A 14024-nucleotide genomic window follows, 5' to 3' on the forward strand; every position below is an offset into this window, starting at 1 on the left:
TTGATCAACACATCAAAGCACTCGTCTGGTTTAGGTGCAGTATGTCAAGAACAAAGTCCAACACCAGTGAGTACTTGACTCACTCTGGGAAGAAGGAAAACAGCTCCAATGCTAACATTGCAACAGGATCAGCCAACACGCAGAGGGGAAGCAACCTCAACCTCAAAACGCATGCAACGCGGAGCCGTGTGCCCGCTCGCCGATCGCTCTCTCCTCAACAATATGTGTTTATTCATTCACTATCTTTTGATTTCACTACATTCATTTAAAACCAATAGTTTCAAAGTTAGCCACTCTGCTGCCGAGTTACCAAACCAAAAGACTCCACTTCCCATCCTGCACCTGGGGGGGGGAACCGAAACCAAACGAAAACTGGAGTAAGTTCCATTTCACTGAAAAGAGAAGTTAGTTTCAGTTCACGAAAGACAGGTACGGAGAAACAGCGACCAGAGCAAAGGGAAATAATTCTAGAAAGTGAGTTTATTCAGCTGACTGACTGTCCTGCTCTCTGCTGTGACCCGGAGAGCTTCCAAATCTACTTTCAACAGATATCTTACTGTGAGTTAATTTGTATTCAACACTGATGTTCTTTTCTGCCCCTCCTACAGATGTCTTCCAACTCTACCATCGTCTTCTTTGACCTGGAGACAACTGGATTAGGTAAAAGTTTCTCACTCCTCATCGGTCATCATATCACCTATTAAACTCAAAATGACCTTTTCATTATGTCATTAGAACACTTAGTGCTATAATATGTGCCCATTATTTTTTGTGTTTTTTAAAGTAACCTTTCATTTTTCCGGTTTGAGGTTTATACTTGATCTTTGAAGCTTAGTCCACTTACTGGAAGTTTTCAGTAATTTTCAAAGCTTTAAAAAAATAATCTAATAAGAGCAACAGATTGTTGTAATGTTCAACCACTGTTGTGGATGTGTGTGTGTGTGTATATATATATATTACAAAGGTTCTATATATATATATATATATATATGTATATATATATATAGAACCTTTGTAATATTGCTGGTGATGAAAATTCTATTGCAATAATTATTGATATTTTCTATAGCACAGTCCTATGTGGTAAATGTTATTCTTCTCATGTATATTCTGTTATACAAGTTGAAACGGTGTTTGTGTCGCTTCAACTTAAAAAAAAAAAAAAAACAGTTATGGAAAGACCTAGAATATTCTGGTCAGAACGTCGAGTGAAACTCTACAGCGCCCCTAGTGTGCAACAGGCAGATAATGCCTGTTACAATATTTAATAGGAGCCGGTTTTGAGTGACAAACTGAAAATTGAGCTGACTTCACTTTAAAAAAAATAAATAATAATATACCTTTTCATTTTACTTGTTAATGTTTAGTGTGGAAAGTAAATCAAATGTGTGGTTTATGTCTCTAACAGACACCTAACATTTCTTCAGTTTTTTTAACTTATACCCTCGTAAACCATTAACTTGGCATCTGCATATATGGCATATATGGCCCCTCACCTTTAGGCAGGAGTTTTGTTGAGACCCTGCTAACTTTCCTATGTAAAACATTTTTCTAAGAATGCAGCATCATCCAGTGATCCAATGATTTCGAGTTGTCACGTGAATCTTGATGAAAAAAAGGAAATATAGTTCAAAACAAGAAGATCTTGAGTTTCCCAGACATGTTTTGATTGCATTTTTCTGAAGTCCAAATGATGTTGTTTTGACCTAGTCTGAGAATACAGATGTGCCTGATGTCACTGTGTTAGTGTTTAAATCTTTGGTAGTAGCAGTGGTACACATGCATCAAGGTCGCTCTCATGTGCAACAGATTCCCAGTGACTGGTAGACTGACTTAAGAATGAAACCTGTACTCAGCTTAATAATGCAGCAAACACCTTTATTTGCAGGGCAATTCAAAGGCACATAGAGCAGGTCAAAACAAGTCAAAACAAGAAAGAAACAATGACATCAGTGCAATGTCCGCGGACAGTTAAAAAAACAGGGCAGATCTCTAATCTTAAAAAATGTTTTGCTTCATTAGGAAACTGGGCAAATTAGAATATAGGGAGCCACCATAGTCCAGATAATTAATTGGGAAAATGGCGAGATAGGGCATTAGCCTTGTTGAAGGTCTGTGTCTTCCTAGTTTGCATTGTTTTGCCTCAGTATGACTCAGTGTCACAGAGAAGCTAAATGACTCAGCCGATCAAATAGCAAGCGAACGGAAGATCAGCAGGGAAACGGAAAATTGGAATGGAGGTTGCCCTTTTAACTGTTTGATTAAAATCTATATTCTCAACTCAGTTTGTGGAGCCATTGATTTGTTTCTTTTTTAAACTGCAATTTCAAATCGATTTTCAAATTTCATTATTTAGACATGAATAAAGTTATGTGGTTCTAAAACGTATTGGCTGTTTAATGTTGATTTTGAATACAAGTCTGTAATAATAATAATTTTATGATTAATATTTCATTCGTAAAAATTTGATAACAAATGCATTCATGCTTATTTTTGTAGTTCAATTAATCAATAATTATTGAAATATTTCATTAGTATTCCTGTAATACTTGTATCACACATTTGAGAAGAACTCTAAATACAGCCACAACGAGCAGGAAAAAAAAATATTTGTATTTATATTTTATTTTTCCTATATCCCCCATTAATCAGACCCTCCTCTAATTTCAGACACCAACGTGTGTGACATCATCCAGTTGTCTGCTGTCTGTGGAGAGAGGCTCTTTAACGTCTACACCCTCCCCTTCCGCGCTATCAGCGAGGACACCACACGGGTTAATGGCTTCACCGTTAGCAATGGTGACCTGTTTCTCCGTGGGAATCTTCTGTACACCACCCCTGTCTACGAGGCTCTCACCTCTTTCATAGCCTTCCTTCAATCCTTTCACCATCCTGTACTGCTGGCGGCCCACAATGCGAAGGGCAGGTGCCTATTCTCGCAAGTGCTGCTGCAGGACCACCTCCTACGGAGTTCAGCAGGTGGTGTCTGGGTATTTGGACACCTTACTGCTGAGCAAGAGGCTCTATCCTGATCTGCCCAGACACTCCTGACAGTTTATGGTCAGTCACTTCCTTGGATGGTCCTACGGCGCTCATAATGCTGTGGAGGATGCCAGGATGCTAGGAGCTGTACAAGATATGGAATCCTAATTCAAAGAGCTTCTTTTTTACTGAATCCCTAATGTTATAAAAAACACACCCCGAAAAACATCTGATTGATAGAAAATGACAGGCAAGTAAGATTTCTGTCATGGCAGACAAATAATGCATATTACATCTCTAAATCAAAGGTACTTTGTGTGTGTTGTTTCTTCTTTTAGTTTTGTACTAAATGATACTAAGTATCATGTTTTATACTCTCAGGTGTGGAGCCTATTCCAGGATTGTGTTCCTACAAAGTCATTAAACCATTTCTATTAAAACCTTCCTTGTCATGTTTGTATTTTTGAATTTCCAACAATCATACATGGGGGTTAACTCCACAGTCGCCTCCATAGAACATGCTGTGTTTTGTTTAAGGACCCTGATGGTCACATTTTTCCCTGACTGCCATTATTTCTATTACCTGCTGACCAGTTGTGTTCATGACATTGATCCATAAAAAATCTCCAAGTCTTTTTTCCAAGGGAAATTGCAATGCATTCTGTGAAATGTAGGAAACCTCTGTCAGGAATGAGCAGAGACAATTTCATCTCATACTGCAGGTTGTGTAACTGTAGGTTTTTATGCTGATTTGTGTAATAATGACTCGCTCTGTGTTTGTGTCAGAATAATAATTTCAAATACCCAAAAATATTCAGTAGCCTCCTATGCTTCTGATAGTTTTTTACATCCATTACTAAGAAGTGAGTCTGAGTCTTTAAATGTAGAATGTAGTTTCCCAGGATGACCTTCAGTGAAGCTCTGTGGAATAAACACAGTGTGCACATCAGTTAGTATCATGCACAGCAGGTAAATATGTTGTCTTTAAGTGAAATGTATACAGATGTTTTGCTGGATTTATAATTTTTTTTTTATATTGATATTATCTCAGTGTATTTACAGACAAGTGGTCAATTTTATTCTTATTCTACACTTTATGCTCAGTTTGAATATGTCTGCGTACTGCAGGGGTTTAAATAACAACATATGAGATTTACCCATGCCCTTTGTGTGTGTGTGTGTGTGTGTGTGTGTGTGTGTGTGTGTGTGTGCGCGTGAGTACGTAGATGCATATATAATAAGATTTAGCTCCAATAATGATTGATACATCAACATACATCTTATTGACTTATTTCACCATTTAAGCAATAACTTAAATTAAAATTTCAACTGGTTTATTTTGTCAGTATTGCTCATTTCTTCCAATGAAAGAAAAATTTGGTGAATGCTAAATTAAAATTATGAGATTGAAATTATGAAATGATGAGAAAGTAATTGATGATAATGAGCAAATAAGTGATGATTATGAGAAAGTCAGTGATGATTATGAGATAGTATGTGATGCTTCTGAGATAGTAAGTCATTGCGGTTCTGCATTGCGTTGCAATGAATCTTTTATTTTGAAAATGTTGGGATTTCCGGTCGGGGCCGTCGCTGGTGTTTAAAACATGGAGGGAGAGTTTTCATGATGAAACACACGTAGCGTCACGTCGCTGTATATAAGCTATACACATTCTGTTTATACAAGCTGTCAGTACCTCTGCCTTATGTATGGACAACATGTGAGAGGCAGGTGTTATAAAGTGTGTCGTGATGCAGGAGTCACAGTCTGTGGTTTTCTTTGACCTGGAGACGACTGGACTGGGTAAGACCACTAACACCAGTAACAGGACTGACTTCAGTTATCATGTTTCCTCACATTCAGTCCCAGCCTCACCACATCCTGACTGGCACATGTTGGACCCAAATTGTGGAAATCGAGGGCTAAAGATTTTAAAGGGGCCTTTTTTAATTGTCTCCACTTAGCAAATAATAACAGGAAGGTCATACCAGAGCTACTTTTTTACCTCCCACCACCCGGTCAGACAACACTGCCAGAGGCTTTAGTTCTTTCTGTGTCACTTCTACCTCTTCCTTGAACTGCAGGTGTTAGGGAAAAAAAGGTCTTACATATTTGAAAAAATCTTTAATTCACTTCAGAAATGTCTTATTAGTTGTGAAATGTTTGTGTGTCAGATTGTGGGCTGTGGGTCTGTGTGTTGCTGTCACACTGTGAATCCAGAATTTGTTAATTCAATCATTAGGAACAAGTAACAATGCCCAACAGTCCCCTTATGAAACCACAATCAAAATCACAGGATCCAGATTTGTATTAATCTCATAAATATCAGTTCCCTAAATGTCAGATTTTCTTTTTTAATGAATATTCATTAATTATTCCCTGAGAAACCAATGAAAATGATAAATAAACACTGTACCTCAAACTGGACCTGCCACTGATCCAGATCTGCACCAAAAGTTAATGGATTCTTCCTTAGGTCATGCATTTCCCCTCCAATTTTTCATGGAAATCAGTTCAGTAGTTTTTGCATAAGCCTGCTAACTAGGAAAGAAGGACTAAAATAGCTAAATTCTGGTATTTTTGCTCAATTAAGGGCGTAGAGGATTCATCAGTTCTCATAACTGTCATTAGTAGTGGGCGAAGAAGACAATAAAACCATGACAATACTGTGAGACTTTAAACACTTGGCTGCCATTGTATTTATCAGTCTGGTACATCTCTGTAGGCAGGGGTTCAAACCAACGAGCAGGTCAGTTAATGTCATGTTGCATTTTTGTGTCATTTTGTCTTAAATGTGATAAAGTTGTTTTTTCAGGTGTATTTCACTGAATTAGCCTAAACAGACATTCTCGATTTTTCCAGGTAATGTACTATTCCAGCGTGACATAGTATATCTTCCATGCCCCATTAATAACTCCTCTGAAGCTTGGTTTTATTTCACCAGGTCAGAGTTGTGACATCGTCCAGTTGGCGGCAGTGAGTGGAGGACACTTGCTCAACCTTTACGTCCTCCCACGCTGTCGGATGGAGCCGGGAGCAGCCAGAGTCACTGGCTTCAGGGTTCGCAGACAGAGGCTGTACCTCCATCGCCAGCTTGTCCTCACCAATTCCCTGCGAGAGGTCCTGGTCTCCTTCATAGCTTTCCTTCGAATGCTCGGACGCCCGCTTGTCATATTACAACATTACGTTATGACTACCGTCTGCTGTCTCGGCTCTTGAGCGAACTGGACCTCAGAGCAAGTTTAACTCATCGATCTCGGGCTGCGTCGACACTCTTCCACTGGCCCGTGAGATGCTGAGGGACCGCTGCCTCAAGAGTTTTCGACAGGAGATTCTGGTGAAGGAGCTGCTGGGTGTGACCTACAAGGCCCATGATGCTTTGGAGGATGTGCGGGCATTGCAGGCTCTCTACAGTGTGCTTCAGCCCACACCAGAGTTAGTTTGTAGGCATATGTTTACTCTGGACACCATGGAACGCAAAGCAGGTGTGAAAGCTGCCAAAGTGTCCTGTCAGATGTCAGGACAGCGCCCCCTGTGGGAGCACTTAAAGGGGACATAGCATGCCCATTTTACCACAAGTTGATATGGTTCCTTGGGGTCTTAATGAAATGTCTGTAACATACTTTGGTCAAAATACCACAAGGATCATTTAAAACAGCACCCTTTTTACCCTGTCTAAAACAGCCCTCCACAGAGTGACCTGTTTTGAGTGCCTGTTCCTTTAAATGCTAATGAGCCAGCTCCCCCCTCCCCCCTCTCCCCCCATGATTTTAAACGATATAAATTACATATTTTATATGATATAAATTATCAAATATGCATCCCATACTTTGTATTCCCCTTCTGTTGTCCTGGAGATTTAATTTTCCCAATCACATAATTAAATGTCCCCCTCTGCCCATCCACTACAAGCACACAAGCAGACAGACAGAGAGAGAAAGAGAGGTGGGGGGCTATGAAGACCATCATTTACCCCGAACCCCGACATTCAGGGTACAACAACAAGCGGAGAAAGCAGAATCGCGGGCTGACCTTATATATACAGTCTATGGGGCTGACCAGCGCGAATATGCACGTCCCGTGTGAACAGCCAGGCGGCTTGGCGAGAACGGCGCTGCGCTGCCTCTCAGCGGCGCTTCCGCGTCCGGTGTTAACCCGGCGTACAGTAGTGCTGAACACTGCGGAAGTCTTCCACACAGCCAGCAGTGTGGAAGACTTCCGCAGTGTTACAGTAGAGCTGAACACTGCGGAAGTCTTCCACACTGCTGGCTGTGTGGCGCTGACACAAATTCCAGCTCACGCATGGGAGAGCGAGCGGTCGCGCCCGAGCAACTGCTGCAGCCTCCCAGTCCCAACGATCCAGACAAATGCCACATGTGAGTGAATCGTGGGCTGACCAGCGGAGAAATGCTCGTCCCGTGTGAACAGCCAGGCGGCTGCGCGCTTGGGAACGGCGCTGCGCTGCCTCGCAGCCTCGCTGCGTCCGGTGTAAACCCGGCGTAATGAGTGTGGGGGGACGGGGGGTGGATGAGGTGGGGGTGGGCCAAGACCATGTAGGGAGACTTCCAGTACCTTGTTACGACACAAAACCCAGGAAGCTCAATCGAGTCGCTCAAGCATGACGTTTCTGACTTAGAGGAACCATAACAAAACGCGCGAGTGTTTTTTCCCCAGAGTTTTTGGGTTGGTAGACATGCCAGATACCCACATTAACCTGTAGAAGCACTAACAAAGTGGAATTTGCATGCTATGTCCCCTTTAAGACAGGCAGTGAAGATCACAGAGAGCAAAGCAGAGGACAATAATGAAGAAGTTAATGGATTATAAGATATTTTACATCAATAACTTTTGAAAAACAGAATAGGCCATACGCCAGAAGACTGGCAGCTCCTACCAGAGCGTACAGTTTACATTGTGTCCCACAGTAGAACTAATAAAACTCACCGCATCATAACAAGAGGCTCATTTTTCCTCCACAGGTTGATGGTGGAACATGAATGGTCAGTAATGCTATCATCAAACATGCTCATCTTCTTTATTGTGGCAACAAGGAAAACAAGGAAAAGTCCAGCAACGGTTTGTCAAAGGTGATGGAAGAGTACGAACACAACACATCACACAGTACTTCTCCTTTCAACACTTGCAACTGGGCCTCATAGAACCTTTAGTTCAATCAGACCTTTTTTATTAGAGTTTATCTTTAAAATCAGATGCACATCCTATGTAATAATTCCAAAAACATTCACTTGAATTTATTGTGGAAATAGCAACCACTGGTGGTAATTTGCTTAACATCCTGTATATGATTTCATTCGTGAAAAAAAACTGTACTTGATGAATAATTTTATCGGAGTTAAATGAATTTGCTAATAAATGTATATATCCCAAATTGTATAGTTTTCTTATGAGTACTTGATTTAAAATAAATTGGATATTTAAAGAAGAGGAACTCCAAAGAATTTGGTCAGGACTTTCTGCAGAGTTTGCCTTTCACTCAATTTCATGTTGTCACCTGCAGACAAATGTCATTTACCTCTAAGATCCAGACGAGAGTAGAAGCTTCTTGAGAGAACGAATCCTCGACAACCACCAACCGACAAGAAGACAACAAACAACTGAGCCGACGAGAGAAAACTTTGCAAAACTGTTTGAACTAGAGTTTCTTCAGAGCTTCAGACTGAAAGACAAAGATGGTCTCTTACAAAAGGAGACCAAGAAACGGTGTGGTCGCTGCAAAGCCTACATCGACTGCCTGGTCGAGCTCACTGAGTGTCAGGCCAAGTGTAAGAGTCTCAACGCAATCTGCACCAGGATATTCACTTGAACTTGAGGATGAACTTATTCGGGCCCGAGCACCGATGGTGGGAGGCCCTATTGAATTTCGAAGGATTTTTTTATTATTATTTCCCTTTTGGGGGGCTTTTTCAGGGCCTAGACATGCTAAAAAAATAATGAAACTTTGCAGGAAATTCAAGAACCACGGATATTTTTGTATTCTGGAGTAATTTGAAATGGGCATGGCAAAATAACTGACTAGCTACTGGCAACAGGAAGTAAGCTTTGTTTTACAACTATCATTCAATTTACATAAAATTGTGTGATCTGAAATTAATAGCGTGGACCGTATTGCACAATTAGTAGGCAAGGATCGACGTCGCGTGACGGACGCAGGAAGTGAAGCGTTTATCCTTGCCGCAGTGCGCAAAACGCATGCAACGCGGAGCCGTGTGCCCGCTCGCAGATCGCCCTCTCCACCGACCGCGACAGCTCCCGAGTTGCGTGTGCTCGGGCCCGTTCAGTGCTACAACTTAGTCTGTCGTGTTCTTTTATCCCGAGATATGAGAAGAGCCGGTCTCGGTTTGGTTCAACAAGTATTTATTCAGAAGCAATGAAAAGGTACAGCATAGCTATGTGCACATAGCTATGGGCACTCAATACACAGCCTCGGCTTTCTAGTAGCACGGGGTAGTCAAGAGACGCCCCGAACGGACGACGGGTACAGTACTTATAATAGTAGGTATAACTTCATTGGTCAATAACGAGGGGGAGTCACCATGGTTCAGACCTTGGCTCTCCCTTGCTGGTGCGCAGGCGTGGTCCCATCCTCTTGGCCCTGGAGTCTGCGAATGATGAGGAGCCGCTCCCAGGTTCGCCCCTCCTGTGACAGTAGCTGGGAAAATCTTCACATTCTGAAAGTGTTTGGTTTCATGTTTTACAGACAAGCCTTCAGCTGAAGCCTTGTGGGTCTTCAGTATTTTTGCAGATATGGTGTTGTTGTTCATTGGAGTGAGAAACCTTGTTCCTGCGTTATCGGCTGTATGTTCTGTGTGCGTAAGCATGCGCATTTTCTAGACAAAACAACGCCTTTCCTATCTGTCCTTCAGAACCTAGTGGCAGCTGCTTGAATTCTTTCTAAGGGTAGGTCACAGTTTCTTATGAAAACAGTGCATTCATGCATGTGTGATGTTTGAATAAAGCTAATGGAGTTTAGGCTGTAATATAGTAAGTTAGGTATGAGAACAAGTTAAAGTACAGTGTATTGTATGCCACAGATGTACAGTCTCCACAACAGGCATTATCAGACAGGTGCGAGACTTAACTGCGATGTGACGCACACACACTCACACACACCAACCAACTTCAAGATTAAAACCAGCCAGCAACGGCTACTAAAAGTCACTATGTGAAGGCCACACATTCTCCTACATATTCAGCCCAAACTGCCCCTGCCCCCACCCCTGTCTAACATACTGCATTTGTTTAGAGTTCAGTTTCATTGCCATCTTCACAGACACACACACATTAATTCTTTCTGCTAAGGTACAAACATGGTGCGCGTAAAATCGATCCTTTTCAGGGCTATAGTGTCTAATTAGTTTATTAAAATCCTAACAAGTCCTACTTTGTATTGTATATTTGAAGCTTAGTCCACTTACTGGAAGTTTTCAGTAATTTTCAAAGCTTTAAAAAAATAATCTAATAAGAGCAACAGATTGTTGTAATGTTCAACCACTGTTGTGGATGTGTGTGTGTGTGTGTGTGTATATATATATTACAAAGGTTCTATATATATGTAATATTGCTGGTGATGAAAATTCTATTGCAATAATTATTGATATTTTCTATAGCACAGTCCTATGTGGTAAATGTTATTCTTCTCATGTATATTCTGTTATACAAGTTGAAACAGTGTTTGTGTCGCTTCAACTTAAAAAAAAAAAAAACAGTTATGGAAAGACCTAGAATATTCTGGTCAGAACTTCGAGTGAAACTCTACAACGCCCCTAGTGTGCAACAGGCAGATAATGCCTGTTGCACACGAGAGGATTTCAAATCTTAGCTGATTTTGAAAACGTTTGAGACCACAGACATGACGACGGATGTGAGAATGCACCCCTCATAATGACACTAGAATTAGTTATTGAATTCATTTAGATGAATAGGTTTTGTTATGTCTATATGACATATACTGCGGCCATGTGGTCATTTGTGAAAACCTGGTGAGGCCAGCTTGAAAATTGATGCGTATATATTTCAGGTGTAACGGTCGAGGTGCTCAGAGGAAAAAAGGCTGAAAACAGACATTGAAAGTTTGATGTTAGTTATTATGGATGTTTGATTTACTTTCCACCCAAGACATAAACACGGATAATGAAATGGAATATTATATGTATGTTTCTTAAGAGCATTAAAGGGAAAGTCAGCTCAATTTTCATTATGGCACTCATAAGGGGTCACAATGAACAAGAGTGAGGTGAAAATCCTTTGTCAACTCTTGACAATTTAAAAAAAATGTATTTAATAGGAGTAAGTTATGAATGCCATAATGAAAAACTATCCAAATTTCCCTTTAATTTCCTTAACATTTCTACCGTAAAATCTCTTGAAACTTGACATACAGACAGTGGGGGTCACCATGAACAAGAGTGAGGTGAAAATTTCTTTGTCACCTCTTAAGCATTTCTTTAAAAAACAATATTTAATAGGAGCCGGTTTTGAGTGACAAACTGAAAATTGAGCTGACTTCCCTTTTTAAAAAAATAAATAAATAACAATATACCTTTTCATTTTACTTGTTAATGTTTAGTGTGGAAAGTAAATCAAATGTGTGGTTTATGTCTCTAACAGACACCTAACATTTCTTCAGTTTTTTTAACTTATACCCTCGTAAACCATTAACTTGGCATCTGCATATATGGCATATATGGCCCCTCACCTTTAGGCAGGAGTTTTGTTGAGACCCTGCTAACTTTCCTATGTAAAACATTTTTCTAAGAATGCAGCATCATCCAGTGATCCAATGATTTCGAGTTGTCACGTGAATCTTGATGAAAAAAAGGAAATATAGTTCAAAACAAGAAGATCTTGAGTTTCCCAGACATGTTTTGATTGCATTTTTCTGAAGCCCAAATGATGTTGTTTTGACCTAGTCTGAGAATACAGATGTGCCTGATGTCACTGTGTTAGTGTTTAAATCTTTGGTAGTAGCAGTGGTACACGTGCATCAAGGTCGCTCTCATGTGCAACAGATTCCCAGTGACTGGTAGACTGACTTAAGAATGAAACCTGTACTCAGCTTAATAATGCAGCAAACACCTTTATTTGCAGGGCAATTCAAAGGCACATAGAGCAGGTCAAAACAAGTCAAAACAAGAAAGAAACAATGACATCAGTGCAATGTCCGCGGACAGTTAAAAAAACAGGGCAGATCTCTAATCTTAAAAAATGTTTTGCTTCATTATGAAACTGGGCAAATTAGAATATAGGGAGCCACCATAGTCCAGATAATTAATTGGGAAAATGGCGAGATAGGGCATTAGCCTTGTTGAAGGTCTGTGTCTTCCTCGTTTGCATTGTTTTGCCTCAGTATGACTCAGTGTCACAGAGAAGCTAAATGACTCAGCCAATCAAATAGCGAGCGAACGGAAGATCAGCAGGGAAACGGAAAATTGGAATGGAGGTTGCCCTTTTAACTGTTTGATTAAAATCTATATTCTCAACTCAGTTTGTGGAGCCATTGATTTGTTTCTTTTTTTAAACTGCAATTTCAAATAGATTTTCAAATTTCATTATTTAGACATGAATAAAGTTATGTGGTTCTAAAACGTATTGGCTGTTTAATGTTGATTTTGAATACACGTCTGTAATAATAATAATTTTATGATTAATATTTCATTCGTAAATATTTTATACTTTCTTTATTACCGATTTAAAATCTTTCAATTAATTACTTTAAAATCTAGTGTATTTATTTATAGATCAACATATAATTTGATAACAAATGCATTCATGCTTATTTTTGTAGTTCAATTAATCAATAATTATTGAAATACTTTATTAGTATTTCTGTAATACTTGTATCACACATTTGAGAAGAACTCTAAATGCAGCCACAACGAGCAGAAAAAAAAAAAATTGTATTTATATTTTATTTTTCCTATATCCCCCATTAATCAGACCCTCCTCTAATTTCAGACACCAACAGGTGTCACATCATCCAGTTGTCTGCTGTCTGTGGAGAGAGGCTCTTTAACGTCTACACCCTCCCTTTCCGCGCTATCAGCAAGCGCGCCACACGGGTTAATGGCTTCACCGTTAGCAATGGTGACCTGTTTCTCCGTGGGAATCTTCTGTACACCACCCCTGTCTACGAGGCTCTCACCTCTTTTATAGACTTCCTTCAATCCTTTCACCGTCCTGTACTGCTGGCGGCCCACAATGCGAAGGGCTTTGATGCCCCTATTCTCAACAGAGTGCTACAGTGGAACCACCTCCTGCAGGAGTTCCAGCAGGCGGTGTCTGGGTATTTGGACACCTTACAGCTGAGCAAGTGGCTCTATCCTGATCTGTCTAGTCACTCCCAGCCGTTTATGGTCAGTCACTTCCTTGGACGGTCCTACGACGCTCATAATGCTCTGGAGGATGCCAGGATGCTACAGGAGCTGTACAAGATATGGAATCCTGATCAAAAGAGCTTCTTTTTTACTGAATCCCTAATGTTATAAAAAACACACCCCGAAAAACATCTGATTGATAGAAAATGACAGGCAAGTAAGATTTCTGTCATGGCAGACAAATAATGCATATTACATCTCTAAATCAAAGGTACTTTGTGTGTGTTGTTTCTTCTTTTAGTTTTGTACTAAATGATACTAAGTATCATGTTTTATACTCTCAGGTGTGGAGCCTATTCCAGGATTGTGTTCCTACAAGAGTCATTAAACCATTTCTGTTAAACCTTCCTTGTCATGTTTGTATTTTTTGAATTTCAACAATCATACATGGGGGTTAACTCCACAGTCGCCTCCATAGAACATGCTGTGTTTTGTTTAAGGACCCTGATGGTCACATTTTTCCCTGACTGCCATTATTTCTATTACCTGCTGACCAGTTGTGTTCATGACATTGATCCATAAAAAATCTCCAAGTCTTTTTTCCAAGGGAAATTGCAATGCATTCTGTGAAATGTAGGAAACACCTGTCAGGAATGAGCAGAGACAATTTCATCTCATACTGCAGGTTGTGTAACTGTAGGTTTTTA

At 40.2% G+C, this 14024-nt stretch overlaps 2 protein-coding genes across 3 annotated transcripts; both read left to right on the forward strand.

Annotated features, from left to right (window-relative positions):
• The first annotated feature begins 362 nt into the window (after positions 1 to 362).
• Positions 363 to 13725, forward strand: LOC124851890 (DNA polymerase III PolC-type-like). Of its 2 annotated transcripts, XM_047340067.1 has the most exons (4): positions 373 to 474; positions 609 to 660; positions 2671 to 2921; positions 13210 to 13725. In XM_047340067.1, exons 2-4 carry the CDS (start codon positions 609 to 611, stop codon positions 13486 to 13488), a joined length of 582 nt encoding a protein of 193 aa, XP_047196023.1. In that variant the 5' UTR covers positions 373 to 474; the 3' UTR covers positions 13489 to 13725. The 2 variants fall into 2 exon arrangements, with proteins under 2 accessions (XP_047196024.1, XP_047196023.1); XM_047340068.1 differs by lacking the exon at positions 2671 to 2921 and having other exon boundaries at positions 363 to 474; positions 12959 to 13725.
• LOC118110094 lies at positions 4453 to 8330 on the forward strand. The gene is given in 4 exon segments (XM_035157685.2): positions 4453 to 4786; positions 5928 to 6156; positions 6158 to 6468; positions 7963 to 8330. Coding segments are annotated over 4 exon segments (597 nt in total). The 5' UTR covers positions 4453 to 4734; the 3' UTR covers positions 7968 to 8330.
• Positions 13726 to 14024: the final 299 nt, after the last annotated feature.

This window comes from Hippoglossus stenolepis, chromosome 5 (genome assembly GCF_022539355.2).
Source record: "Hippoglossus stenolepis isolate QCI-W04-F060 chromosome 5, HSTE1.2, whole genome shotgun sequence".
Lineage (NCBI taxonomy): Eukaryota > Metazoa > Chordata > Actinopteri > Pleuronectiformes > Pleuronectidae > Hippoglossus > Hippoglossus stenolepis.